This window comes from Aythya fuligula, chromosome 23, assembly GCF_009819795.1.
Source record: "Aythya fuligula isolate bAytFul2 chromosome 23, bAytFul2.pri, whole genome shotgun sequence".
NCBI classification, from domain to species: Eukaryota; Metazoa; Chordata; class Aves; order Anseriformes; family Anatidae; genus Aythya; species Aythya fuligula.
In genome coordinates, this window is record NC_045581.1 from 5,817,321 (window position 1) to 5,844,115 (window position 26,795).

The 26,795-nt window shown below is 43.8% G+C and overlaps 1 protein-coding gene across 2 annotated transcripts in view; it reads left to right on the plus strand.

Annotated features, from left to right (window-relative positions):
- CSMD2 (CUB and Sushi multiple domains 2) overlaps positions 1-26,795 on the plus strand; it is a 285,673-nt gene that overhangs the window by 63,712 nt on the left and 195,166 nt on the right. For both annotated transcript variants that reach the window (XM_032202121.1, XM_032202122.1), the window contains exons 4-5: positions 8,021-8,215; positions 14,276-14,483. In XM_032202121.1, the coding sequence (XP_032058012.1) occupies positions 8,021-8,215; positions 14,276-14,483 (403 nt within the window). The remainder of the gene's footprint in view (positions 1-8,020; positions 8,216-14,275; positions 14,484-26,795) is intronic.

A 26,795-nucleotide genomic window follows, 5' to 3' on the forward strand; every position in this document is an offset into this window, starting at 1 on the left:
AACTTGTTCTCTGAGATAAGTGCATGTTAGTGCATAGCTTGCAAAATTATGCTTGTGGCAAATTTTGCAGGATAGGCACCTGTGAATTTAGGAAACAGGACTGAGCCCTAGGCGTGTTTTCATGTCATAATTAGATTGTTTCAGCTTTGTTTTCAGTGAAGAGGATGAAATTACTTTCTAGATTTTTTTGATCAGTTATGACCGCAAATTAATAATGTATCTCTGGTGCCGGAAAGCAGAAGGCTTCCTAATTGCTACCGCAGCTCAGGGGACTCCTGTGGCACCGTCCTGAACCGTCTGCGCTTTCTGCTCATCGATAGGAGGTGTCTGCAATGGGAGCTCAGCACTCCTGGCTGCTCTTACAGTTGAGTAGGAGAGTCAATAGAAATACTTCACCTTTCCTGTTTTCAAGGGCATTTCCCCATGAACTGTGTGATTTCACTTACTTGGCCTTTGTACTGCGCTGTAAGGCGTCTCCTAGTTCGTTATGCCTGCAGGACTGGCCCTAGTGTGGTACTTAGTTGCCAAGCTTTCTAAAAAAGTACAGAAAAGCTGACTGTAAAGGGAATAAATGAGGAGAAATAAATTGTGAAGGCAGTTTAATCATGGCTAGGTTGTTTCTGTGTTTCCTTTAGGGGGGTGAGCCAGACTTGACGTGGTTTGAATGGAAGCTGAAGCAATTGGAAGCTGTGAATTACAGGTGTTTCTGGTCCCACGTGGGGGGAAATGGGCTATTTGTGGTTTAACCTCAGTGCAGTTGCAGGCTAACTCAGTTTGGTTTGCTTGGTAAAATGTGTGGACTGCCACTCCAAGCAGGTGTAATCCACGGCTGCTCCTCCAAAGGCTCCAGAAAGCTGGGAGTGAGGAAGGAAAGATGTGTGGAAGCCACTGGGAACAAAGGAATTGGAGCTGCCACTGGTGAGATGACGTCGCAGGTCTGTGTTTTAGGGCCTGGTGCTGTGTCAGACCTGAGGAGCCCAAATCCACTGGGTTCCCTGCTGGGGCTGCTGCTGCCCCGTGTCCTGGTACCGGCTGCTTCCAGAGAACTGGCCTAAAAAATCTGGGGGTGATAAGTTGTGGTGAATGCCTTTCCTCTGCTGTGAAATATTTATTGAAACAGATGTAGTTGGCTCCAGTTCCTGTTTCTGGGTAATCAGCCAATAGCTCGAGAAGATCAATACGCAGATAAACAATGGAGACTCTAAAGTTGGAAGAGGCTTTTTTTTAACAGAACAAAGAGCCTTCCTTGTCCAGGGACACTCTCCAGCAAAACGCAGAGCGGATCAACACTGGCACCCAGTGTCTAGATTGAATCGGCTCGAATCAGGGTTTCCAAATCTGACACCCCTTTTTCAAGCTGACACCCTACCCTGGCTTTGGGTCTGGTGTGTGCAAAGGAGTGAGGTGCTCACCCTGGTAGGCAGCTGAACTCCCTGGAGCTGCTCTTTTAATTCAGCTTTGGTTTGGTTCCTTCAGTTGTCTTCTGGTGCTGAGAACTACTGCAGCATTGCTTTTCTTGGCTTGTCTTTTGTCTTACAAGGAGACGCAGATCTCTTTGTTTGCCTAGGAATGGTTAACCTTAGTTCAGGGAGGAAGAGAGGAAACAAATGTAAAACCACACTCCTCCTCCCTGGGGAAGTTTCTTCAGGTTACTCTGCAGCTGTTAAATGCCAGTTCGATGAAGCCTTTAAACGTGCACTTAAATCCATTCCTGCTAAGCAAAACACTTAACTGCATACTTTAAATTAAGCTGGTGCTCAAGTGTCGCTGCGCTGAGAAGCAGCAGGACGAGAGCATGTTCGCAAAGATAAGCGGTTGTCAAGTGCCTGCCTGATTGGGATGCTGATGCAGGAGAGTCCTGGGCTGGGGCAGAAGGGGAGGACCCCGGTCCTGGGGACTCAGCACCTGCCAGCGTGGTGCTGGTGGTCCAGGCCCAGCAAAAGATTTGTGTAGCTGGGCTTCAGTCTCTGTATTTTCATGCTAGCCAGGCTTCCTCGGCTATGTTCAGCAAGTAGTGACATTTGTTTGAAAGTATAAATAATGAGTGGCAGTAAGTCCCAACTGTTAGGGAGCGGGGCTCACTGCATCTCTGAAGACAGCCTGATGGATCTGTAATTTACCTCTGATCCCTCCAGCTGCCTTTGAGGATCTTTCTTTTCTAATTCTTCCAGAAAAAGCCTCCTCTTAGAAAATGTTCGTCCCAGAGGGATGGCGCCACCAGAACTGAGACGGGGAGCTGTCTTCAGTCCCTCTGCCAACTGAGGGTAGGAAGCATATGCTCTCCCCAGAACAGGTTAAACAACTGCAGAAATACTTAGTTGTCTACGGTATTGAGTTGGATTCAATTAAAGTGAATGTTTAATGCATGGGCTGGTCACAGGCAAAGGAAAGTAAGGAGTCTGTCCGATGGGACAGGGTGCCAGCATGGGATGGCAGCTGGTCACTTTGTAAATGGGTAAATGCTTCAGGGTGGGCTTGTTCATTGCTACATCTCCTGTGAGCTTGTCACTTCCATGTTTTGAACGTTTGCTGTTTCTGTAGTGAGGTGATTAAATCAAACTTGAAGTCCTCCTGTCTCAGCTCGCACGGTACTCTCAGAAGTGGCGCTGAAGCTGCTCTAGTACATTCCAGGAAGGTAAATTGAAAACTTGAAAATGAATTTCCAAAAAAGCCCTAGAACTACTACCACAAAGAAGATGGATGATGAACCATTCTGGTCTGTTATTATCCAGAAGTAACTATCTGGCTGGTTTTTAGTGAACAAAGAAATATTAGAAGGGAAAAAATAGTTTCCATTTAGCTTTATCTCTGTTGGCTGTACTAGAAATGAATCATGACATAAAAAAGGATAAAATGAAATGAAAAAGATACCATTTATTTCCTTTTCTGTAACACACACTGGACACTTATTCTGAAGGTTACAACTCTTCTGAACTAAAACAGATTGCACAGAAACACTGATGAAAGATATTAGAGAGTCATAGACTGTCCCTGCGGTACTTTGCCTGAAAGTTATGGACAGAGAGGGCGGGGAAGTTGGTCAGCATGGATCTCCCCACCCGTTGGAATTCACATTAGTGCTGGCCAAAGGAGCACTGTCAATGGTGTGTAGGTACTTCAGTTTATTTTCCAGGATGTGATGGAAATCTGAGATACATTCTCCTTCAGGAATCCTTCTCTCCTCCAATTTCTCTTAGGGTAACAAATCCAGAACACGTTGTCCTCTGAGCAACGTGCTGCTCTTAGCTCAGCCTGGATCTCCAGCAGAAGAAACCTTTGTGTTGAGCTGTTTGGGTGTCTTGACTTCAGGCACCCATTAGGTTCAGAAAGTGCAACAAAATGGAAAGAGCTAGGAAAAAAAGCGTATTTAAGATTAATCTGGAAATGTGGATGTGCAGAGGTGCCTGAGCCATTACGTTTAGATCGATAGCTTTGTTATTTTGCCTTGTCTCTGTAGCATCCTTTTATGGGGAATTATTCCTGCTGCAGTAACTGTACTCAGGAGCTATAAGTGCCTGCTCCGTCATGTTTTTTTTTTAGGAATGGAAATCAGTTGTGAATGAGGAGATAATGTATGGTCTCGTATCATAAAAGTTGGGCTCCTTGATAAGATTTCAAGGTTATGACAGTGATAGCATTGAAGTATCTGTTGTAAACTACCACAGATAATTCAAGCAATAAAAACGTTTCTTTTAGCTATGTAAATAGGGTAATAGACTGGAATGAAGTAGCTAGATGTATTAAATGCTGGGGTTATTTTATATTCAAACAATAGAGAGAAAATAAAGCCGAAGATTAATTTGAATAGGAAGCAGGGAAGATTTCTCTTCTGAATGGCGAGCAAGGTAGAGATGGATTTGAGTTTTTGTTTTGTTTGAAGGGACCTGAATTGGTAACATAACTCAGACGTATCAATGTGATGAGCGGGATGAGAAGCATCTCTGTGGTTTTTGCTTTTTTTTTTTTCTTCCAACAAAGAGCCTGTGGGGTTTTGAGAAAAGCTGATGTAATTAGCCTGAATGCATCTTGATGGTGGGATGCTGTCCAAGGATGCGTTGAGTCACATCTAGTGACTTAAAAACTACTAATTAATTTTGAGTGAACTGGAATGAGGAGGCTTGGCTTGACAAGTACTAGGTTTTGAAAGCTAATGATTTTGAAAACGTCCAGTGCGGTGATCCCTGGGCAAGGGGATGAGAGAATTTGGGAACAGCCTGGTGAGCCTCTTGAGAAGGGCAAAACCAAATGGAGCTGAAAATCCAGTCAGGGAATGGTGGGAAGCTTCTGATGATCATCGGTTCTGGCTGCTCTTTAAGAGCTCACAGAAATGGATGGCGGAGAATTCTCAGATGTGTTGTTTCCATTTCCAGTTTGTTTAGCAGCTCATTTTCGAGCAACACAATATGAAATCTGTGAGACCTTTTGTCTTGTACCAATAGATCTGGATATAAAGCTTACAAAGCCTGGCTTCTTGAAGGAAATGTTCCCACCGAACTGTGGGATCAAATGAAGGTCTGCTTCTGTTTGGGCCTGTGCTGGTAATAAACACCATGATCGTGGTTCCTCTGCTGTGTCCCCTTAGGGAGTGTGTTCTCCAGGGCAATATATCTGAATGGTGCCATTTGAGGTACGTCGAGGAGCTCTTCAGGTGCAACTGCAGCAGAATAATCCTATTTCCTTTCCTCTGTCATAAAATAAGATAACGGTTTGGCAGCTGTTCAAATCAAGACAAATAAAATAAACTGTTCTATATTCATCATGGAAAGAAATACTTTGCTAGAAAATGACTAACAGGACCTTCTATTCATCTCTACCAATCTGGTCTGTGGCTGCATTCATTTCCATACAATCACTGGAAAATATTATGTTGATTGCCAGGAACAAAGCTTTTTTTTTTTTTTTTACTCCCCATAAAAAAAATCCATGCTACTAATCTACAGTGGAATTGGTAAATGGGTAAGACAAAGCTTTAATAATATTATTCTGTGCGACATCTGATGTAAATAATACAGTTCTATTAATCTCTCAAGCAATCAGAGTCTGGCTGTTAGAGGCAGCCAAGTATGAGCAATAATATTATCTCTTCTAAGGAATGTTGGAGTAGAATCGCAAATCCATCGCTGTGAAGGCAGTGGCGGCAGCAGCTCAGGGTGTTGGGCTGAGCAGTGAAACAAAGACACCTCCTTCCTGCTGAGCAAAGCTCTTGGACCTGGCGGTCTGCTGCAGGGACTTCATGAAGCTGGGCTTTCTCAGCAAGCACAGACACATCCTTTGACTCTTCTCCATCCCTCTGAAGGTGAACTTTGTCAGCTCAGGTTTGGGGCCGACCAGAATAATCACAGGGCATTACTGCTCATCCTGTGTGGGCAGCTGGATCTGCTGCTCCTGCTGAACCTGGCTCTGGAAGCAGCATCAGCCTCTTGGGAAGCAGTGTTTTGGTCCATGATGCAGCAGCTGAAGTGTTTGCCTTCTGCAGATGTACCTTAGGGTATCTGAAATAAATAAAAAAGTGCTCACCAGCTTATTCAGCAACTGCATTGAACCCCAAGCAGTCAAGGAGTTAATGTTGCCTCCCCCTAAAAGCATGTGTGCCGTCCGTTCCGTAACACAATATTAGTTAAGGCAGCCAAATGAAGCAGAATTTTTAAATGAGATCCTGTTTTTCAAGTATGATTTTAAGATACGATGCAGGTCGGGGTTGTCTGATTCTTCACAGTTCATTAAGTAGAGAGCGGCTAGTGTTAGAGAGTGACTTTTAAAAATGATGGATTTTTATTTATAGCAAAGTTCTAGTCATTAATTTTAAAGGAAGGAAGCATAAAAGCAGGAGTTGGTTCATTTTTTTTTTTTTAAAGTGACATTGGTAATTTAATTAAATTGGGGTTTTGAGTATCATTACAGAAAATGAAACATTAGTTCTACGCGGCTTTTCAGCCCGTCTGATGTATCTGATAGCACCCCCCCCACGATTACAAAAGCTGCATGGTCATTAATATTTTGATGTGAAAGTTGTTGCTGAACATATAGCCGCCCAGCTCCGGGTGCTCTGTGGGAGGACGGGAGTAGTGTTTTGGGGGAAGGAGCAAAGGGTAGAAATCCCATCAGCCAGAACTTGTGTGTGACCCCACACTGTGCTGTGGCATGGGGCTGCTAAAGCCCAGCTCCCTGGGTGCTGGATGTGTTTTTCTGGCTGCAGGCTCTACAAGGGGCTCCTCCGCACACAGGCGTGCAGCAAGAGCTCCCGGTCACACCAGGAAAATCCAAGAACCTGAAGCAGAGCAGGAGTCCAGATGCACGTGCCATTAAAATTAATCAAGTTTAAGGTGGCAAGGTTGCTGTTAACCCACTTCCAGATTAACTAGGAAGCAGGATGGTATGGCTGGAGGCAGGAAGGCTAATCCTATATTCATTACAGGTTAATTTTTTGTTTTCCTCCCTGTGGGGCGTCCTGTCCCCAGCCTGCTGCAGAGAGCCCTCCAAAGGTACCTGAGCTCGGATCCGAGGCAGCCAGGTCTGTGCTGGAGGCAGAGCAGAGGAACCTCAGCTCCTGATCCCAAAGTGCTGTCCCGTGGCAGAACAGGGAGGCAGTGGTTTTGCTTTGCTTAGTGTTCCAGAGCTGTGCTTCATTTCACGTGCTTACGCACAGTTTTGGTTGTATTTTATTCTGCTGTGTGCTGTGTACGTTAGCATATCATTTTCCTTTTAATCTTCCTCTTTCCCTTGGCAGAGCTGCACATTAAGCCTCCCTCTGCTCATCAAAATTCATCTGTTTTTGTTCATTCCCCCGACAAAATTGTTTCCTATGGTAAACCGTCGCTCAGCTCCAAATGCCCATGTTTTCCTTCCTCTGATGTTCGAGTGCGGTGGTTTCACACTGGTAGGTAGCTAAGCTCCACCATGCTGGGCTCTCGCTCCCCATCAAAAGGCCAGGGGAAGAAATTACGATGAAAATAAGCTTATGGCTTGAGATAACTACAGGGAGATCACTCGCCAGTTACTGTCAGAGGCAAAATAGGCTCGGCATAAGGGACATTAATATAATTTATTACCTATTGATAACAGACTATGGCAGCGAGAACTAAAAGCGAACTAAAAACCCTGTAATAGAAGATGCAGCACAAGGCATGATTCAGATTTGATTAAGATATTGTCAGCCTTGTGGTTGCCTTCATTTGGTTTTATATGGGGCTCTAAAACAAAGATTTGAGTGGATCTTCTTGGAGTGGTTTATGGGAACCTGTAGTTTTATTTAAGCTCTCTGAAGCTGCTGTACAGAGGCATTGATTACGAATATAGTAGCACTTTAGCTGCAACTTCTTAATTTCATAATAAAATACCCACGTTTGGTTGTAACCTTCAGTTAACTCTGTTTTGCCCTCAGTGGAGTTGGGTCCATCTGCAGTGCTCAGTCTGGTTTGATGCCTCTGTGTGAAAGCCAGATTAAACGTGCAGTGCAGGGAAATGTAAATCCTTGTGGGCTGAAATCCTGCAGCGCTTTTTGTCCAGGCAAGAGTTGCTCCTTGCAGGTTTTGCTGTCTTCTGTTTGGTTCTGTGTGACACAACCCTGTGTACATTGCAGGGGCCTTTCAGGTGTCTGCTGAAGGTCTGTTGGAAAACATTGTTTTACACAACCTTATCTCTGTCTGTTGGTCAATCGTAGCCATGTCAAATTGCTAGAACTGCAAAGGGGAACTCAGGAAAGAGGAATGCTTTGGTTTAGAAACTGGAAAAATGGGTCAGGAAAAAATGAATCTTGTTTCTCACTCAATTGCTTGGGAATGGTTGTGCTTCCTTTTATATATTTATGTACATACACTCAGTAGAAATGGTACTTACATGTTAATTGTAACTGGCCTAATGAATTCTGATGCAGTTTCAGTATGGTGTGTGTTATGGTTATTTGCTCTTACGTTTTTAGTGATTAAATTTCCTTTGAGGTGAGCTGTTCTGGATTCCTCACCTGCCAGTTCTGTTATACAATAACACGTTGTCCCTAACCAGAAGCAACTTTCTTTGGCAGTTCTACCAAGTCATACGTGTGGGAACCCAGGAAGGCTGCAGAACGGCATTCAGCAAGGGACGACGTTCAGCATTGGGGACAAAGTGAGATACAGCTGTAATCCAGGCTTCTTTCTGGAAGGACACGCGTTGCTCACGTGCCACGCCAATTTGGAAAACGGTGCCTCCTGGGATTTTCCTCTTCCCTTCTGCAGAGGTAAAGTGTCCTCTCTTCATCTGGAACGAGCCACAATGAAATAGGATTCAATGAGCAATTTGGGGTTGGGAAAAACTTCACGGGCTGTAAGTTTGATTTAAAAGACTCGAAAACTAAACATGATGTATTTAAAATTGAGGTTTCTTTTTATTGGATTCCCTAAAGCTGCCAGGTTTTGGGTGACTAATGGGAAGGTTATGAAGTGCTCAAAGTACTCAAAAATGTTGCACAGCTCTTTTAACTCCAATTTCTTTGTCTAAAGGGGAGGAAAAAAAGGAAAAGTAGGTATATTACCCATCAAGATAAGGCACCTTCTTAAGGCCATGCATTTTTGCTAGATCAAATACAAGAACATTTAAGCTGGCTTTTCTGCTTCCTCCCATCCATGTCAAGCTCGCTTCCCTTGCAGCAGTTCCCACGGTGATGCTGCTCTTTTGTCTGAAAAGAAAAGCAAATCTGTGCAGAGTGCTGCTGGGCTGTGGGATGCTGGCAGTGGGGCCTGCAGCCTCAGATGGGGGATGCTATATGGGAGGTAAAATCCCTCCTTTGTTCAGAAAGGGTGCAGGCCTGTTTGGGTAGGCCAGCTCTGGTTCCTTGATCAGTATAGAGCTGCTTGCTAATCTTCTGGAGCCACGAGGGACTAGAGAGTCCGTAAATATACAAGTGTCTGTGTTGTTTTACCAAAACAGTTGCTGCTGCTTTGAAGTCTTTTCCCCTCAATTCCTTGTGTACTTCAGCAGAGCATCTTATATTGATTCTTTTTATTGACTCTGCCTGTGCAATCAATTAGCAGTTCTAAGCTGTAGCATAAATCTTGAATTTAAAATGAACAAATATTGTTTGCTTGGTGTGTTTTTAATGCTTTCTTGAATGAGTTACACAGCAGTTATGTGTGCTGCTTAGTACATTTCTCGTACGCTTACCTACTGTTTTGGAGCCAAGGGCATTGTAACACTGAAGGAGTTGTTCATAGAGCCAGGCAGATAGTGCAGAGGGACGACTGTCATTGCCATTTTAGCATGATCACTTATGAGTGTTTGCTTTTCCTTTGTATCAGGACTCACTGTAACCTTAGAAAAACAAACAAGCAAAAAAACAGTGAGGTTTTAAAAAGAAAATTATGAAGTGTGTGCAGGAGAACATGCAGTGAAATTCAGCTTTGAGAGCACACCAAGCAATAGCCTTTTTAGAAGATAAGAGATTTTGTGCATGAATGGACCAGCATTTCCTCCAGTCTGACAGCATTTTTCTGATACAGCCTTCCTCCAAAGGAAGGACGCTAGCCCTGCTATTATTCAGGTATTTGTGTAGTAGTTTCCAATAAGGGAAGGATTAACTTCTGCCCCCAGCAGGTGCTGAAGTACTGAAACATGAAAGTTGGCATCATTATAATTTTTGTGATCCCTGCTGCGGATGGAATAAAAACCATCTTTACATTTTTGTCTTGTCCTTCCAAACTGCCAAATTTTGATACCACTGAATCCAATCTTGAATGCAGCAATGGTGATGGAGGCATCTGATGTACTTCAGAACGAAGGACTATTAAATTCTATGGTACTTGCAACAGTGCTGTGTGAATTGCTGTGATTACAGAAAAATGTTTACTTGTTCAGGTATACTTGTGTAGTAGCGTGCCTGCAGGCTCCTGGAGGTACCACTCCTTTTTAATAGATTTGGCCCTTCTGCTTCAAGACCAACAGCAAAACTTCCAAGGCAATATTTTGGAGGCAGGAACTAGAAAGTCTTCTCATTGTATCTTGTTTTAGGAGGGCAGAAAGTAGCAAAGACAATCTGCAAGTGGACTGGCTGAATTTGAAATCCATGCCCAGCTGCATGCCTTCTACCTTAAGTGGGTTTTCAGCAGACGTTCGTGTTTGGCTGACAAACCAGCAATACAGATTTCAGTTGTTGCAAGGGGTATGAAGATTTACGTACTGACAAACAGATTTACTGCCTTCTTGAGCAGGGATGATAATGCTTCCAAAACTGTTTCCTGAAGAGGAGTGTATGTGTGTATATATATATATATTTATTTATTTATTTACTTATATTTTTTTTTGAGAGAGAGAAAAGATGGTTGTGGCTTCTATTGTTTAGGATTAATTCTATCGATATTGGCTTACTGGTAACTTTAACCTGCAGGTTTGTTGAATGCATTTGTAAGTGTTCCACTTTCTGATGTAAGCTGGAGATGGGTCATGCTGCTGGGTCAGAGTCAAACAAATCAAGATGAAAGATGCCCTCTAGCTGAGCAGGTGTTATAATCTCAGGAGCAGCTATCTTGGGAATGGACTTGTCTAATGTCACTGCAAAGGACAATGTCCAGTGTGGGGACTGCCCTTTCCTTCTTCTCCTTCCCCAGTATGAGGGCAGAGGTAGAAGACAAGTGCTGAAATCAGCACACGGGTTTCTACCATGCTAATCTGTACCTTCTTCAGATTCCTTTGTGCTCGTCTTTGTTCTTGTCTTCCTCTTTGTTACATCCTTTTTTATATGTTGGTAGCTTTGTCTCCTTTCCAGTCTTCATGCATTGACGTGATCAAAGATGCAAAGAAATGTATGGTAGAGAAGAATAAGAAATGAATGTGCTTGAGAAGCTGGAACTTGGCTGTGCCAGGATAGCAGTGCTTTGAAGGAGTGCTGTGGCTCAGCTGCTCTCTTCCTTCATGAGTAGTATGCACTACCCTTACCCATCTCTCAGCTTAGAGGTACTGTTTTTATAAAGGATAAGTGTAATCTTAATGAGAAAGGAAAGTAGGGAGGAATCCCAGATGCAGAAAGAATGGCTTGATGAAGCACTTCCTTGCAGAGACCAGTGGAAGTAGCTAGTGCTGCAGCTCACCAGTGGTTTTGAAAGCACAGTTATATCAAAATTGATTCTCAGACTCTGAGCTAAAAGAGACTATAAATTCACTCAGCACAGGCTCTGCTCTGGTGAGTTACGGTCCTTGCTTATGTGGCAGGAAGGATTAAAACTGCCGTGATCTCATCCTGGGAGCACCAAAGCAGCAGTGAACGGCATCTCCACGCTGATCTGCAAAGCAGTAGCACGTGGAGCTGGGTGGCAGCTCGGGCTCCTCATAGACCATGTGCAACTTGGAAACATGCCCCAAGGACTACAAGTCCCTGGTGAGGCTGGTTCAGGCTCTAAACTCTGGACTGAGCTGACATTTATCCCATCTATAATGTGTCAGGATATTATGTGGAGTGGTTTCCTCATTGCACCTTGTATGTTTTTACACACGTCCTACACAGTTGTTTTGTAATCAGAGGGTGAAACGAGGCCTAGTTACTTAGCCTAAACGGGGCCTTAAGCTGAATCCAACAAGTCTAGCTTTATTTTTATCTTGACAGTTGGTATGCTGGAGGCAAAACCCCAGTAGACCTGGAATGCTGTAGCCACAGAAGGAACAACCTTCACCTGGGTCAGTTAATTTCAAGTAAGGTGATGGTGCATTTGAAGCTCCAAAAGAATAACTCACGTCTGTTTTGTGAAGTGCTTTCATGCATGTGGAAAGAAGTCTTGCCCAGATTGTTTGCTGAATTTAAGTAGAACTGATAGATTCATGATTCTGGTAGGCGGCTGAGTAAAAATTCAGTAAGCCAGCTGAAAAGTTGAGAACATTTGCAAAGCTACATTTTAAGCGTATCAAATATGCATAATCTCATTAAAAGTGGTCTGTCTTCTTATAACTCAAACAGCTGCTTAGACTGCACCGTGCCCAAAATAATTGAATGGCTGTTCAAGAAGATTTTGAGAAGATTGTAGAACATGTTTTAGCAGTAACGAGCTCTACAAACTTCTCTCATAGCATTGAGTCAAATTCTCAGTTTGACTCAATGCTATGAGAGAAGAAGAGGAACTTCTTCAGTTCTCTGTCTGTGCACAGAAGCGGTTGCAAGGAGCCATGATCCCACTGGGGTTGGAGGTGCCGGTGCAGCACGCGGTGTCAGTGCCACGCAAACAGGGGGTTAACAGCCCAGGGCCTCCCCGTGTCACCGGGAAGCTGTGTCTGCCCGTGCCTTCTGCTGGTTCGTTGGCTGGCTGCACCGGGATAGCAGATGGCCACGACAAAGAGAAGCTGGCATGTCCGGGAGGTTTATTTCACGTCACCTTTCAAGTTTCAGGAGGTGGAGGCTGCAAGTTTCAGCCCTGCTCACAGAGCCCGCTGATGCCACAAGGCTGGGAAGGTCTCACTGCTGGGCGATGCCCCTGAGCAGAGCTCTGCCCTTTCCTCAGGTGCTGATGTCGTGTTGCACTTCACACACACACATTCTCACCTGTGTTAAATTGCTGTTTGGAAGGGTTTTTTTAATAGTTGGTAATCAAAAGAAGTGTTTATACTGTAAAGCCCCAAGCTCCTTGACTAAAGCATTGAAACGCTGCTCTGTAATGCGTGTTGTAAGGTTAACAGGCTTTTCCTAGCAATGTTCCAAATAAACTCCAGGCTGATGCTGTAGGTGGGGGAGCAGCAAGCTGCCCTGATACTAGTCAAATTAATTCCTGGTTTCCTTTATCTTCGTGCCCATGTTTTCTTTAGATCCCTCTCCTTTAATTGTTCTAATAGCTCCTGCTGATGAAATTTAGGTTGTAAGAATGAAAGAACCTGCAGCAAACAAGATCAGTATGTAAACAGGAAATGTCACTGCTTGGTTTCTGAACAAATGGTTCTGTCTTTAGCACTCTGATTGTGGTAGCAATATCAATTTCCTTAAGAAAACAGAAACCAAGACACGTAAGGAAGGTGTGGAGGATGTTCTACTCCTTTCTATTACATTTCTATTAAATCCAGTGCTTGTACTCTCAAGTCCTGTTGCCCCAGCCCCTGGGGATGTTTCTGTTGCTGATGAAGGTGCTGATATGTATGTGAGTTGAGCTGGAAACTCTTTAAAACCACCTCCCTGCTGTGATAGAAAAGCTTTCATGTCTGTGAAACCCTTCTTCTCAGTCTTTGAGTTCTTGGTGGGTTTCTTCCTGCTTTGCCAGCTACGTGGATGGGAGGAAAGCTGCAGAAAATACCTCCTAGGAGCCCAATTAGGAGTAAGGGATGGAACAAAAAAACTTAGGCAACAGTGTATGAGGAAATAGTGTCCTGACAGCGAGTCGCGTTAGGCTGAGAACTGCTTCCCCGGGGAAGTGGTAGAAGCTCTGTCACTTGGGGTGTTTAAAATTAGACTCAACAAATCACCAGTAAGTAGATGGTGGGGAATAAGCTGGCACTTGCAAGGAGACAGACTGGCTGATCTAATGGGATTTCGCATCCCTCAACATCTTTGTCTCTTAATGCTGTTTAGTTAAAAAATAAAAAATAAAAAAAATAAAAAGCGATTCTCTGAAATCCACTTGAAAAAGATGTATCTAAATTTTCAGGGCAAAGATTTTCTTATCAGTCTGTGATTTTGTTATGTGGGCAATATCCAGAATTTTATCAGTTACGTGGAAAACATTTTTTAAATAGGCTTTTGATCAGTTGAGATAGTTGTCTTACAGCAAGCTCGAGTGCTGCCCTTGCCCTTGAAAAATGCTGTGCAAAGGTGCTGTTCTGCAGAATGCTGTATTGCTCCCCAGTGTGTGCTGTGCAAATCAGCAGGCAAGTGTGAGGTTTCTCCTGCACAGTCTGGTCCTCCAGGACCCGCTCAAGCATTGCTCAGTAAGGATCCAAAGCTTTCAGTGTTGGGTTAGATGTTTCCAGTCTGTGCCAATTTCTGCTGATCTCATGCTAGGTTTGTAGGCTGCTGCTTGTTTGACTTCTGCCATTTTTTGCCATCCCATTTGGCCATTGTGTCATTCCAATCAATGTTGCTGCTTGAAATCTCAGAAACAACCAAAATAACCAAACAGTGGGAAAGGATGTTATCAATCAGCTTTCTTTTATTCAGAGTGTAGCATACAAATAATATTCCAAACAAGCAAATAAAGGTCCTAACCCACTACAAAAACACTGGCACTTTCAAAGGTTTGCTTTGGGCTTGTTTTCTTTTTTTTTTTTTTTTTTTTTTTTTGACATAGTGCTTTATGCATTTCAGCAAAACCTCATAACTTGCATTCTCTGTTTGCAGCTGATGATGCTTGTGGAGGGACTTTAAGGGGACAGAGTGGAATTATCTCAAGCCCTCATTTTCCTTTGGAGTACGGCAATAACGCAGACTGCACGTGGACTATTCTCGCTGAACCTGGAGACACTATTGCCCTGGTTTTCATGGATTTTCAACTGGAAGATGGATATGACGTTTTAGAAGTTGCTGGAACAGAGGGATCTTCACTCTGGTAGGTTTCTGGTCATACTTCATTGTTGTCTGTATTGTCATACAGTAGCATCTTCTTTTTAGTATGCGGAGATCCAAACTTTGATTTGGACGTTCTGCGTCAACAGAGTTTTTGTGCTTGAACGGGGGTGATTCCCAGTTACAGGTTTTAGCCACGGCCTTCTGATAAAACTCATGAGGATGCCTTTAATTTGCTTGGTGGAGTTTATGTTGACTATTTTCTGCTTTAAATCATTCTCTGCAGCAAGATCTCACAGTGGAGCTGGTTAAATGACATAAGAAATTAATTTTAAAAATGGTACCACAAAATCCACGCCCAAAAAACCCTACTTTAAACATTGCCATGCTCCAATCTTATATTTACTGAGTTGTTCTCTGATTATTGCTAAATATGCTGCTGACAAGTTAACTTTACTGTTAATGAACCTGTGGCAAATGTTTCTGCAGATCAGTTGGTTCTTCAGACATGAGTCTGTGTGTGGAATTTCAATGCCCCTTGCATACCATTAAGTTGGCTTGAACATTGCTTTCAGAAATACTGCTTTTATGTATAATAAATGCTGCACTGATTTTTTTCCAATATACAAGAGCTGTCCAAATGATCAGTGCTATGAAATCTGAAGTGAGGGCTCGCAGAGGGAATTTGGCACATTGCTTCTGTTGCTTAGCAAAGGACACCTCTGCCTCTAGCTGGTCTGGACACTACCGTCTTCTGCACTGTTACTGCAGCCAACAGTTAAAAGTCCTAACAAAGAGAAAATGGAAGAGAGCAATCTTAGACCCAGCACCCCTCTGGAAGGGGAGAATTAAGCATTTGAAATAATTAGGTGTTGCCTGGGATTATCAGCAGGAAGTTAAGTTACGATTATTTATGAAGATTCTGTCGCTACCACAAATAACATTCATTTCAGTAATTTATACTCGCCTGACAATTATGGAGGAATAGGATTTGAACATTCAGGATGTATTAATGTGAGGGAACTTGCCATTTACTATGTACTCATTCTTTACTGTTCCCAGGACCCCTTTGAAAATGAGATGTTGGTGTTTCATGAGGGGGAAAAAAAAAATGTTTTTATTAGCATGCATTAATGTTTCCGGGCACCATTACTTTTTAGCCATTATGTACTGCAGGGAGGATCAGTCATCTGTGGTATGTGGTAAAGATGTATGTAACTAGTTAAGAAACATTATTCAGCCTGGAGGTGTTGCCAGTGCAGCACTGTGTCTTGTCATATCAAAAATGAAACAATGCCTGTCAGAGGGAACCTGCTGGAAAAAATTAATAAACTACCCATAAATACACAGTGGTAGAAATTTAAAAACTGCAAACGTGTCTTAGAAAATTAAGCCCTATGACTTTCAATAGTGTGCGCAGAGGGGGGAGGAACTAAACAAAAAAAAAAAAACAACACCTCTTCTAAAAATGAGAATTAGGAACTATTTTACAGGAGTAAGTTTTACACACATCAGTTTTGGGGTCTTGTCGCATGTATTGCCTCCACCCCAAGCACCAACATGCTGCATCTTTAACGATCCCCTTCCTTCAGATGAATTCTCCCACGGAGCTGGATGAACTCTGAGCTGTAGCAGCAGTGGACTCTTGTTTGAACTGGCTGCTGGAGCAGGCCAGGCGAGATGCAGTGCGTCAATGAGTGAAACAGGTCACACAAACATGGGTTTCATCCAGGGCTTGCAGGTGAAGCTGCTCCTACTTTTCAAGATTCATCCTGCATTTTTACAGCATCGTGAAATACACACGGGCAAGATAAACACACCAGTCAATTCAAAGGGACCTGATTTAGTATTCTTGAAGTAAACTTTTTAGTCCCATAAGCAGAATTACAAAGTGTCTTATTTTAAATTTCATTTTTCAAAGCTGGCCTTCACAACTCAGAGCCTGATAATTAAATTCAGATGACTCATTTTTCCCATTTTTAATAATTTTTGCCCATAGGGGGAATAAATTGAGCTCATATCTCGTCTTTAAACATGTTGATACGATTCAGCTTGAAAATATAGCTGAAAACCTTTTTCCCCCCTCTATGAAGACCTAGTTTTAATTATCGGTAATACAGCAGATAGACTTACAGCCGAACAAGCCATTCTATTGAAGTATCTTGCAGCTAAATATTTCATTTCCTAAGCATTATAAATAGTTTTAATCTGGTCCAGAGATGTACACAAATAAACAAAATTAAATTTCCATCTCGGGTATAATTCATATCTATTTTCAAGCTATGGGATAATGATGGTATTTACAGGAGTGCTAGCTCAGCACGATGGGCTTCGTGCTGCCTGCTCTTACCACGACTCTCCTGCACTGTCGTTCAACCTCTCCTCTCCAAAGGCAGATGCTGTGCTGCTCCCCTAGGAGCCACGTTCCCTTGTCCCTGCCATCCTGAGTCCCGTGGCTGGGGTCCTGGTACTCCTTTTGGGCCCTGACCTCTCGGACATGGGTCCCTCCCTCCATGGGTCTTGAAAAGGAAAGGGCTTTGTGGGTCTGAGCATCCTCATATCAAGCGGGGGCTGAGTAGCTATGTGAGACGTTAATAAAATTACACCTTTACAGCTCTTATAACAGCTATTGCAGCTTCTGTCATGGGACCTTGGGCCTGGGTTTTGACAGGTGAGAAATAAAATTGCGCTGAGCAGAGAGCAGGAGGGGAAGAAAGTGGTGGTGGGAAAAAGGGCCCCTCAGGTGAGAGGATGGCACTGGGTCTGTGGGCTGGGGAGGAGGGCTGGCTCTGCCAACAGGGGCTGTCAGGAGAGCTGGGCAGCCTGTGGGGGGCTTCCTCCTGTCCCTGTCCCCAGGCTTCATCTCCTCTTCAAACTGGAATTCTCTTCTCCCCCTAGCTGAGAGACCCGAAAGGATGAACGAAATTCATCTGCTGGTTGTGGAGGTTTCGTGGTACCTGCCTCAAAGCTTCGCTCAGTGGCGAGCATCCCGCTGGGTGGTGTTCAAGTGTTGGGCTGCTGTTGCCTTCAGAGGGGTGGCGGTGTAGGAAATGACTAATAATCCAACTTTGGTTCATGTAAACAGACATACGTATCGAGATCAAGTGTACGTTTAGGTAAAACACAAGTATACATGTATAGCAAAGGAGGTCTGGGCAGTTATTCCAAAACATCTGAGGCCAGCAAGATAGACAAAAGGTAGAAGCTTTGTTCTCAGGCAGCATGGAGCCATGTGCAACACTTCTAGACTAAGGATTCTGGAAGTTGTAGAAATACACAAACATTCTAAATTTTGCCATCAAGAGTTTCCCTTTTGCTGTAGCCATTAAGTGGGAGAAAGCAGAAGGGGGACGCTGTAAGCTCCAGCCTGTCTGCTGACCAGGTAGGCAGCTAGTGATGCCCTTTCCACCCCAGACCAGTGTTATTTGGCACTCCACAGCTATTTGTTCCACTGATGAAACTACTTAGAAACCTCTGCTCCTGCCAAATGAATTAGTTCCATGAGACGAAACTAACAAGTATCTCATTTGTCGGAGTATGACAGTCTGGCTGGCATGTTTTGAAGGTTCATTAGATGTTTCTAATCTTCAGATGGGAAATCTACTTTGAGATGTAGACGACTTCTTTAATAAAGAAGCTTTTCGTATGTTTTGTAGCGGTGTTGCATTTGGTGACTGTATTTGGTAGACTGAGAATCCCAGCTGGCAGGGGGGCCTGGGTTGTAGCTGGGAGAGGTGCTCAGTGCCTGCTGCCAGGTCGTGGCATGGTGCCTTTCGGATCAAAGGAAAGATGGTATGGGAGAGGTCAGAACCCAGCCTCGTATCAGCTCCTAGTGCACCAGTTAACCTCTGCCTGCAACCCCCTTGGCCTCTAAACTTATTTGACTTCATCGTTTTGCATGAGCTTGGCTGAAACGGAGCCTTACCTGGCAGAGCACCTCATAGTGTCACGCTGAGGAGTTGCACGTTGACCTGGGAGACCGATTTGTTTCTAAATTACTGCTTCATTTGCTCCCAGGTCCTGGTTTTCTCTCCCAAGCTTTGAGCCTGCTTAGCCTGACCTATAGAAATCCCACCATAACTTGGGTGGAACCTGCTATGGTTGCTCATCCTCTGGACAATCAGGGCTGGGCTTGCCCTTCTCAATTACAGTCCACCATGGTGCATTTCCCTCTTGAGCTTAATTATGCCTCTTTATTTCTGAACTCTTACTGAAAGTAGCTACGTGTTTGAAAATCCAAATGTTTAAGAAAAAGAAATGAGTCTGACAATTCACAGATACCACCTACTTGGTCTTGTTTTCTTAATCAGTGATTTCATTGTTCTTTCAAAACTGCATTCTCCTCAGTTGCCTCACTTGGATATTTGTTCCAGGAGGACACGAGCACGTGCTGAATCACTGCGTTCATGCAGAGCCTTGGTCTATGCTATCTTTCATTGCTGTGATCCTCCTCCTGACTTTATTGCTCTTTTATTGAACTGAAGTCTAATTTTAGGGGGGTTGCATCATCTGTCATGTTGCCCCTCTGCTGCCCTTCCATTCTCTGAACCTTACCTTGTCATTTCCCCTGGGAAACATTTTTTTCATTACCAGGGCCACCACTAAACTATGTCTTCTGGAAAAGCATTGCAGTGTCTCTCGTGATGCCACGTATCTGCAGAGTTGACTTCAAGGGAGGAATGGCTGGAAGAATATCCCTGATGTTTTAGCAGCTCCTCTTGACGATCTCTGTTTTTATTTCTTGTCATTATCTGCAGTTGACCCCTCCCTCCCCACCGCCCTTGTCCATCTGCTTCTAATAGTCATTAAAGATCTCCTATGTGAGGTCTGCTTTGAGCTTCCCTCTTGATGTCAGGTGTCTCGTACCACTACCCAGGCTCGTCTATTTGCACATCTTGTGCTCTACCGGTAAGAAATTAGAGTGCCTGTTCTTGAAGGTCACTGTTTCAGATGATGATTATGTTAGTTGGTAAAAACTGTTCTCCGTGTGTGCTTCTAATGAACCAACCAATTTTCTTTATATCAAAGCAGCTTCTGATCCTTAGATAGCTGCCTCAGAGCTTTCAGCCTGAATTTTCATCTCAGGCTTCAGCCAACATCTACTGAAATCAACGGAGAGGCTTTGGCTCCAAAGGACTCGTGAATTGGGCCCTGGTGTATTGTCACTTACTACAGCGCGTTCCTTCTGCCAGCACGCCGCAGCTCTGCAGCACGGGGTCTGCATCTGTTGCTTCTCCTGGCAATGCTGCTGCCACCAGCACGGGAAGCAGGGCAGTGTCCACAGGAGGGGAGCAGGCGCTGGGGAGCCCAGACCCGGCCCTCTCCACGCACCCCCCCTGCCTGCGCCCTGGCAGCTGCCTCTCTTCGTGGGGATCCTGGAGAACAGATTGCCTGATGGCGGCTTCAGCAGGATTGGGATCTCACAGCTGCCATTTCCTTTTTTGATTTTTTCCAGTCGGTAATTGCTTTTATTTGCAAGTTGACAAGCAGTTTCCTGCCCTCGTGCATGCATGAGGCTGAGGATTTGAAGACAGTTGTCTTGAAATAACTTATTTCTTGTTAAAGCCTGGATAATGCAAGTGTGAAAGTTTTCTTTTCCTGTGCAATGAATCGAGCTTCCTTGTTGTAATAGGCAGTTAAAAACGGATGCTTTATCTGTAATACTCAGCTGCTCGTCTTCCATGGTAATGTTTTCCATAGGAGTGAAAAAAAAAAAAAGTGTATGAAGTGTCTTTTTAAAGTCCCTATTTAAATGTCAGTTACATCTTCATCAGGATCTGGAAATAGATTGCCTTATTTGACTAGTATGGTTAATTCTTTCTTTTTCTATTAAAGAATTCATGGTGCTTTTAATTAGAAGGAAATTCTACGAAGGCTTTAAAGCTGTCCTATCTAAAACATTGTTTCAGTGGGATATAGTCTTCTTGCAAAAACCCCTTGTCTCTTAGAACATTCAATCTCTGGAGATAACATTTTGGAGAAGCGCACAAAAGCCCATAAAGAAACTGCAGACCAGCCCTGCTCACACAGCCAACATCTGGAGCGCCTGCAGCTCTCCCTGCCGAGGCTGCTGCTGCTGGCAGCCCCTCACTGCCCCTGGCGTTGTGAGCATCCCCTCGCTGGGCTGTCCCAGGCCTCGCAGCTTCCTGCACCTCACTTTGGTCCTTGTTTTACTCTGAACCTGCCATAGGGAGAACAGGAACACGTAGGTCGGTGATCTGATTTCTCCCTGATAGGAAACAGCTAGTGCAGTATTGGGAGCACTTGGTTCCTGGTGGGAGCTCAGAGGTAGAGCTGATTGCGTCCCTGGTGGGCGCAAATGATTTGCAATCCTCTTGATTGCTGTTTTGAAGTGTAGTTAAAGGATTGATAACACTTTGTGCAATGTAGTTTTGTTAGAAAGTATTGCACCTTGTCCTAAAGCCGCTCAGTCTGTTGCAGTGCAGGAATAACTGAATGGGAAATTCTGGAAGAAAGCTGCTCAGGGTAAGATGGTATTTAAAGAGGTTCCATAATTTAGCATACATTGCTAAGGAAAGGAGGATTTTGACGGCAGCTGAGCTGATAAAAATAACACGCAGGCTGTGTTAGCTCTCATCAGCGAAGGATTTGGTTGCCCATTTGTGCAACACCTTCCTGAAGCTGCCGCGGGGCCGAATGCAGACCCAGCCGCTCCCGCTGCTCCTTACTGCCCATCTTCTGGGGAGGTGAGTGCTCCGAGCAGCTCTTCTGCCCAGAGCGTGGCAGGGAGAGCGGCTTCTGTGACAAATGACAAGGAAAGGGCCTCCTGACCTCTCCCACTCATGTTTCATTCAATAAGACATGATTAGATTTCATATACCCCTCTCCAGCTAATCTTATTTTTCCATGCATTAATATGATTAATTCTATTTGCAAGATAGTAGAGAGCATTCCATGAATATTCAGGCTAGCTATTTAAACCAAGGAAGAAGATGCTTTTAGGCTGAAAATTACCCTGATTATCTCTTAATTGTCTTTTTTATCCTGATTTGACCTTTGTTTGGTCCCCTCTGAGGCTGAGAGCGAGCCCTGTGCAAAGGCTGCTGTATGGTCTGCACCTCAAGGGATAAGGTGCAGGAAGGGCTGTAGTGCAGGGAAAAATCTTTGAAGGTTCCTAAACATGAAGAAATGAATATTTTGCCATTTCTGTCCAGGATACGAGCATGTGTTGGGGGGAAAGAGAGAAGTTTCTTTGCAAAAACACTCAACTGTGAACTGAGGAGAAGTGCTGGAAAGAGAGGGCTCATGCAAGTTAGTGCAATGCAGCTGGATGAAAGCTTGGGAATCGCAGAATCATAAAATACGGTGACAATCAGCAGAGTACCTCCTGGATGTAAGCCAACATGTAAATGACCATATAGGTTGTAAACTGGTGAATAATACCTTTATTGGGCAGAGAAAGGGCGCCATGCGTTAAGTGCAAATGATGTCATAGGCTGTAAATGGCTGGGCATCTTTTTAAAACACCAAATCTCCTCCTCTGCTGTGGTGGGACATGGAGCTTGCCCAGTTTAAGCAAGCATTTGGCCAACTGCTGGTAGGACAGATGGCTGGCTTTGCCTCACGGTGCTTCCAGGAGATGCTTCTGTGTTACTCTTTGTTGGGGGCCGGTGGTGGAGCCCTGCACGTGTGATTTTGGCTTAAATTTTTCTTCATCAGAAGCCAACTCGTGTCCCTTGCTGTGCAAGGTTCCACCGCTGTTTAAGCCGGCTGAAGGTGTGCATATGCAGAGGGGCCTCCCTTTGCAGAGAAATGCACCATGTTGAGGGAATTGGATGTGAACGTCAAAATCTGTCTGCCAGAGCTGATAAGTCATGTTTTACACTGCCTGCCCTTATCTACAACTTCAAAGTGAAAAAGCAGAGACACCTCTGCAGCTGTTGCAGTACTTTCAAAAGATCTTTCTTCCGCGGTTTCTTTGTGGACCTGTTCACAGAAGCTTTCATATATTTACAAGTTGTATTAAAGAATGTAAGTACTTTGTTTTCAAATGTCACCTGTTTCACAAAATATATTTTAAATGATCTTTGCCATATGGTTTTTCTTCCCTAGGTTCTCTGCAGCTGCTTCTCTTAGGAAATGACAAACTCATTCACATGTTTCTGTAGCTTTTTGTCACGTGCTTTAAGTGAAATTCACAACGATACAGATTCATTTTGGTGCTTAATTCATATTACTCCTTAAATTGATTTTGGATGTTTGATGGTAATGTATCCCACGTACTGTGATTAAGCTCATCTCCCTTTAATTTGCATTGTATGTTAATTCATTGAAGTTGGGGAAGAATTGTGTTTTCTGCGCTTTTCCACCAGCTCAAGCTGTGGAGAAGTAATTTATTTTTATGTTGGCAATTCTGAGGTCACACACACCTGTCCAACCTGATCTTCCCACTTGTCTCTGGAAATACTGAAACGCATGAAATACAGGGAAAAAATCCTAAAGTTGTCTTCAGGAGAGGTTTGCTGCTGGGGGTGACGTGGTGAAGTATGTGCGCCCCTTAGCCAGTGTAGCCCTCTAGCAAGATACAGGTGTCAGGGCGTCACCTTCCAGAGTTATGAAAAATTGGGCAGATTGTGTGAGAGGTCCTGGCATGCTCCTGGTAGCAGGCGCTCTGAGGTCAGCCTGCTGTTGGGAGCTGAGCAGTATCTCACTAAGTAGCAAGTTGGCAGCAAACCAAGTGCCAGGCAGGGGAGGAAAGATGCTCTAGTGCATTGGGATTTATTTCCGTTCCTGTGTCATGGTGGCAAATCACTTATCAACACAACTTTGTCTCCTCTGTTTGTGCGTTCAGGCCCTTTAGTCCAACCTCGTCTTATTTGCAGCTGAGATTGGGGTTTGTAAACTGCAGGTTTATGAGATAAGATAAGACCAGATAGGTCTCAGAACTGAACTTGGTTCTAACCTGTTGTGAGCATGTCAGATCATTTTACTTCTGTGTTTCTCCTTGCTTTGTTGTTTTTATTTCTAAGCTAGGGGACTTTCTCAGCTGATTATTCTAGAGCCAGCACAGCAGCATCTTGCTCCCTTTTGGGTTTTAGGCGCAGGATGTATTCCCTCTTTCACCTAGGATGACAGAACATTTGGCTAGCGCAAGGTTTAAATATATTACTGTTGATTGCAAAAGGTTTTGAGGTTCTTCTAAAGCTGATATTAGTTCACAGAATGGTTGAGGTTGGAAGGGACCTGTGGAGGCCATCTGGTCCAGCTCCTCCTGTGCACAGAAGCAGCAAGGAGCTTTAGTTTAGCAGAAGCTTCTGGTCTGGTCTTCGCTCAGAGAGAGCTCCACCACCCCTCGCCATCACCACGTATCCCTAGGGACAGACCTTTTGAGATGGAGAACAGATATGAAGACAGGCGAAGAAAATATCAGCATTTTGAAGACTAGAGAAAACACTAATGCTTTTTGTTACAGCTGCTCTCAATAGGAGAGGTTAAATGAAGCGTTGCCACTGCCAGTGCTGCAGCCACAGGAATAGAAGATCTATTCACATTAAATATTACGAAGTGTGTTTTCAGAGCTAGCCCATTGTATTTGTCAAGTTATGTATATTTATAACTTGACATATCTATAATACATCTTGAAAAATTCAATGGAATACAAAAATATGTCTCTGTGTGTGTATATATATATATATATATATATATATATCTTTTTTACCATAGCCAAACATCTGTAATTTAATAGCTGTAGTAGAGGCCTTGGAGGCCTTTTGTCGTTGAGTAACAAACTTTCACCTGCAGTGGAAAAAATTGACTTCTGTTCCTGTTGTTTGCTTATTGCAGGCCTGAGCTGCTGCTGCTTTAAAAAATAGATAAAGATGCCCTGGCAAGGATCAATAATGGATGGGATAAGCAGGAGAGCGCGCAGGCTGTTTTCTATTCCAGATCTGTGCGATGTTTCTGGAAGTGAGCTATTCGCAGGGGGACTCCTGAATTCTTAAGCGGAGAGGGAGTTGCAAACTAAGTATTAAAGCGAAAGGCCTAATAGCAGTTCAGAATTGGTTAATACGGTATCACCCAGCAAAAGCGCTGTCTGAAAGCTTAGTGTAAGCCTGAGCTCTGCGTCCCTGGGGCGAGACGTACTTTTGAAGGGCTTGGGGCTTCCCTGGTGAGCTGGTCCAAACCCTGGCTCTGAGCTCAGTGAGCTGACAGGCAGAAACGTGAACGGTTTCTGTTATGGGACCAGGAGCAAAGCAGTGAATTCTGCAAGTTTTCTTTCACCTTGGCATCTCTGTTTCTCTGTGTTTAAAAATCCAGTGCGTTTCTTCATGCTCGGGGAGATGGTGCCGCTGATGGATCTTGGCACAGATACGTCTCCCGTCTCGCGCTTCTCGATTCAAGGATAGACTGCAAGTCTAGTAATATTAGTTATTAAAAGCAGACACTTCATATAAATATCTTTGCTCTTAATGTCTCTGGTACTTTGTATGCTAAGATCTAATCAGTCTTCCCCAAGCCTGGATGGTGGAAGGAAATAATGTGCTTTGGGTTCATGTGGCGATTGTATTTCGCTTCTTCCCCTTGGTGGCATTTTCTTTTGTCATGGCAGGTCATGATCTCTTTAGCTCATGCTGAGTTTGTTTTTGACAGTCTTGGCTGTTTTACAACATGGATGTTTTGATTCTTCCTCGCAGGGACCTCTTTTGTGCCTGGATTTATAGCAGAGATCAGGAAGATGCCAGGACATCAGTAAATATCAGAGGATTAGTAATAGGCAAAATGTTGTCAACAGCTAACGCGTAATAACGTATTCCTGGCTGCAGTAAGCTGGAATTTTCCAAGTCTCTGGAAATCCAGACCCATCACGGTGTTGTACCAATGTGGTTTTGCGTAAAGGGCAATTGCTGCCTTGTACAAGTTGAAAAAGACAAAATGTGATTAGCTGCTTCCCTGCCATTGCCTTGCAGTGTAATTAACACAAATAAGTTCACTCCCATTTAAATCAACTCAAGCTTCATTTATTATATGCGTTTTTTCCAGTTCCTTTTGAATTCCAGGAGGAAAGCCCTGAGAGCCCACGGGGTGCAGGAAGCCACCAGGGTTCGGTCGCTGGCCAGGATGGCTCCGTGTGCGCGGTGCTGAGCTGTGGCTGCTGAGCTGCTTCGTGCCAGCACACTGCAAGCAGGGCTGCTTTGTTTTCCACCAGTGACCTGAAAATTTGATCTGCCTTCAACACGCTTTTAAGGTGGAAGCGGTGTTTTGACGCTTCCCAGTTGGAGCACGGGGAGATGCCCATCTGTCCTCGCTTCCCTTTTTCCCCTTTGTCTTCGTTCCATGCTTTATAAATTAATTTTAATAATCGTCCTTTAAATGATGGAGCAGTTGAAATGAGCTTTTAGTCAGAATTACCTGCATTAAAGATCTCTTAAAAAGAAAGGCATAAAAGTAATTAATTGCTTCAATTATAATAATGTGGCTTAGCTTGTGGTTTTCTGTTAGAAAAACCTGCTTTTGATAAGTCAGCTGTTCTTGAAAGGGAAAAAATAAAAGTGCTTCAGGCTGGAAGCTGGCATGAAGGAGTTTTGAAATAAGGTTGTTCACTTTGTAATGTAACAGCATAAATTAACACCATTGATCCTGGAGCGGGTACCCAGTGCTCGAAATGTGCTGCTGGGATGGGGGAGCTCAAATTTTGGGGTTTTACTTCATGTGCCTCGTCCCAGCCCAAACACGGGTATTTTAATGGGCTGACTGGTTCCTTTTCAAGGTTGCTGGGCTGCACTTGGTATGCTGTGGGAAGCGGCTCCTGATTGTAAGAACATGCAGCCTGAAAAGCTTGGGCAGCTCTGTCTGCTCCGCTTGGTGTGCGCGGTTATTGCAGGTAGAGCAAAGCTCCTCGTCAAAATCTTTTGGCCTTTTTAAACCCAGATGATGCGCGCTCTGATTTGAACCCTGTTTCCAGTTTAAAAAGGAAGAAGCTCATAAGTGTCTGTTATTGTTTCCTCTCTAAAAGTAAAATCAGTTTTAAAACAGGAAATAATTAAGCAGTAGGTTCTGTGTATTGCTGTTCAAGATCTGTCCTTGTTGCTCCCCAGAAAAAAAGAAAAAACACAAAAACCAGCCAAAAATAGAAGAATAACGTAGAGAAGTAATGAGGAGAAGACCTCTTCTTTAGAGGTCAATGTTGCTGAATTTTTGTTTTTATTTTCTTTCTTAAACATTTTAAGGAGCTAGGGTTTTCTAGCATGGACTTCATATAGTAGGAGTCTTGTGAAAAGAATAAAATACTCATTAAACTTTGCAACCCTGGAACGTGTATAAAACAGCTTGCAATTAAACTTAATTTTGATGCAAGTTAACAGAAGTTTTGTTAATGTTTAACATCTTTATGGGT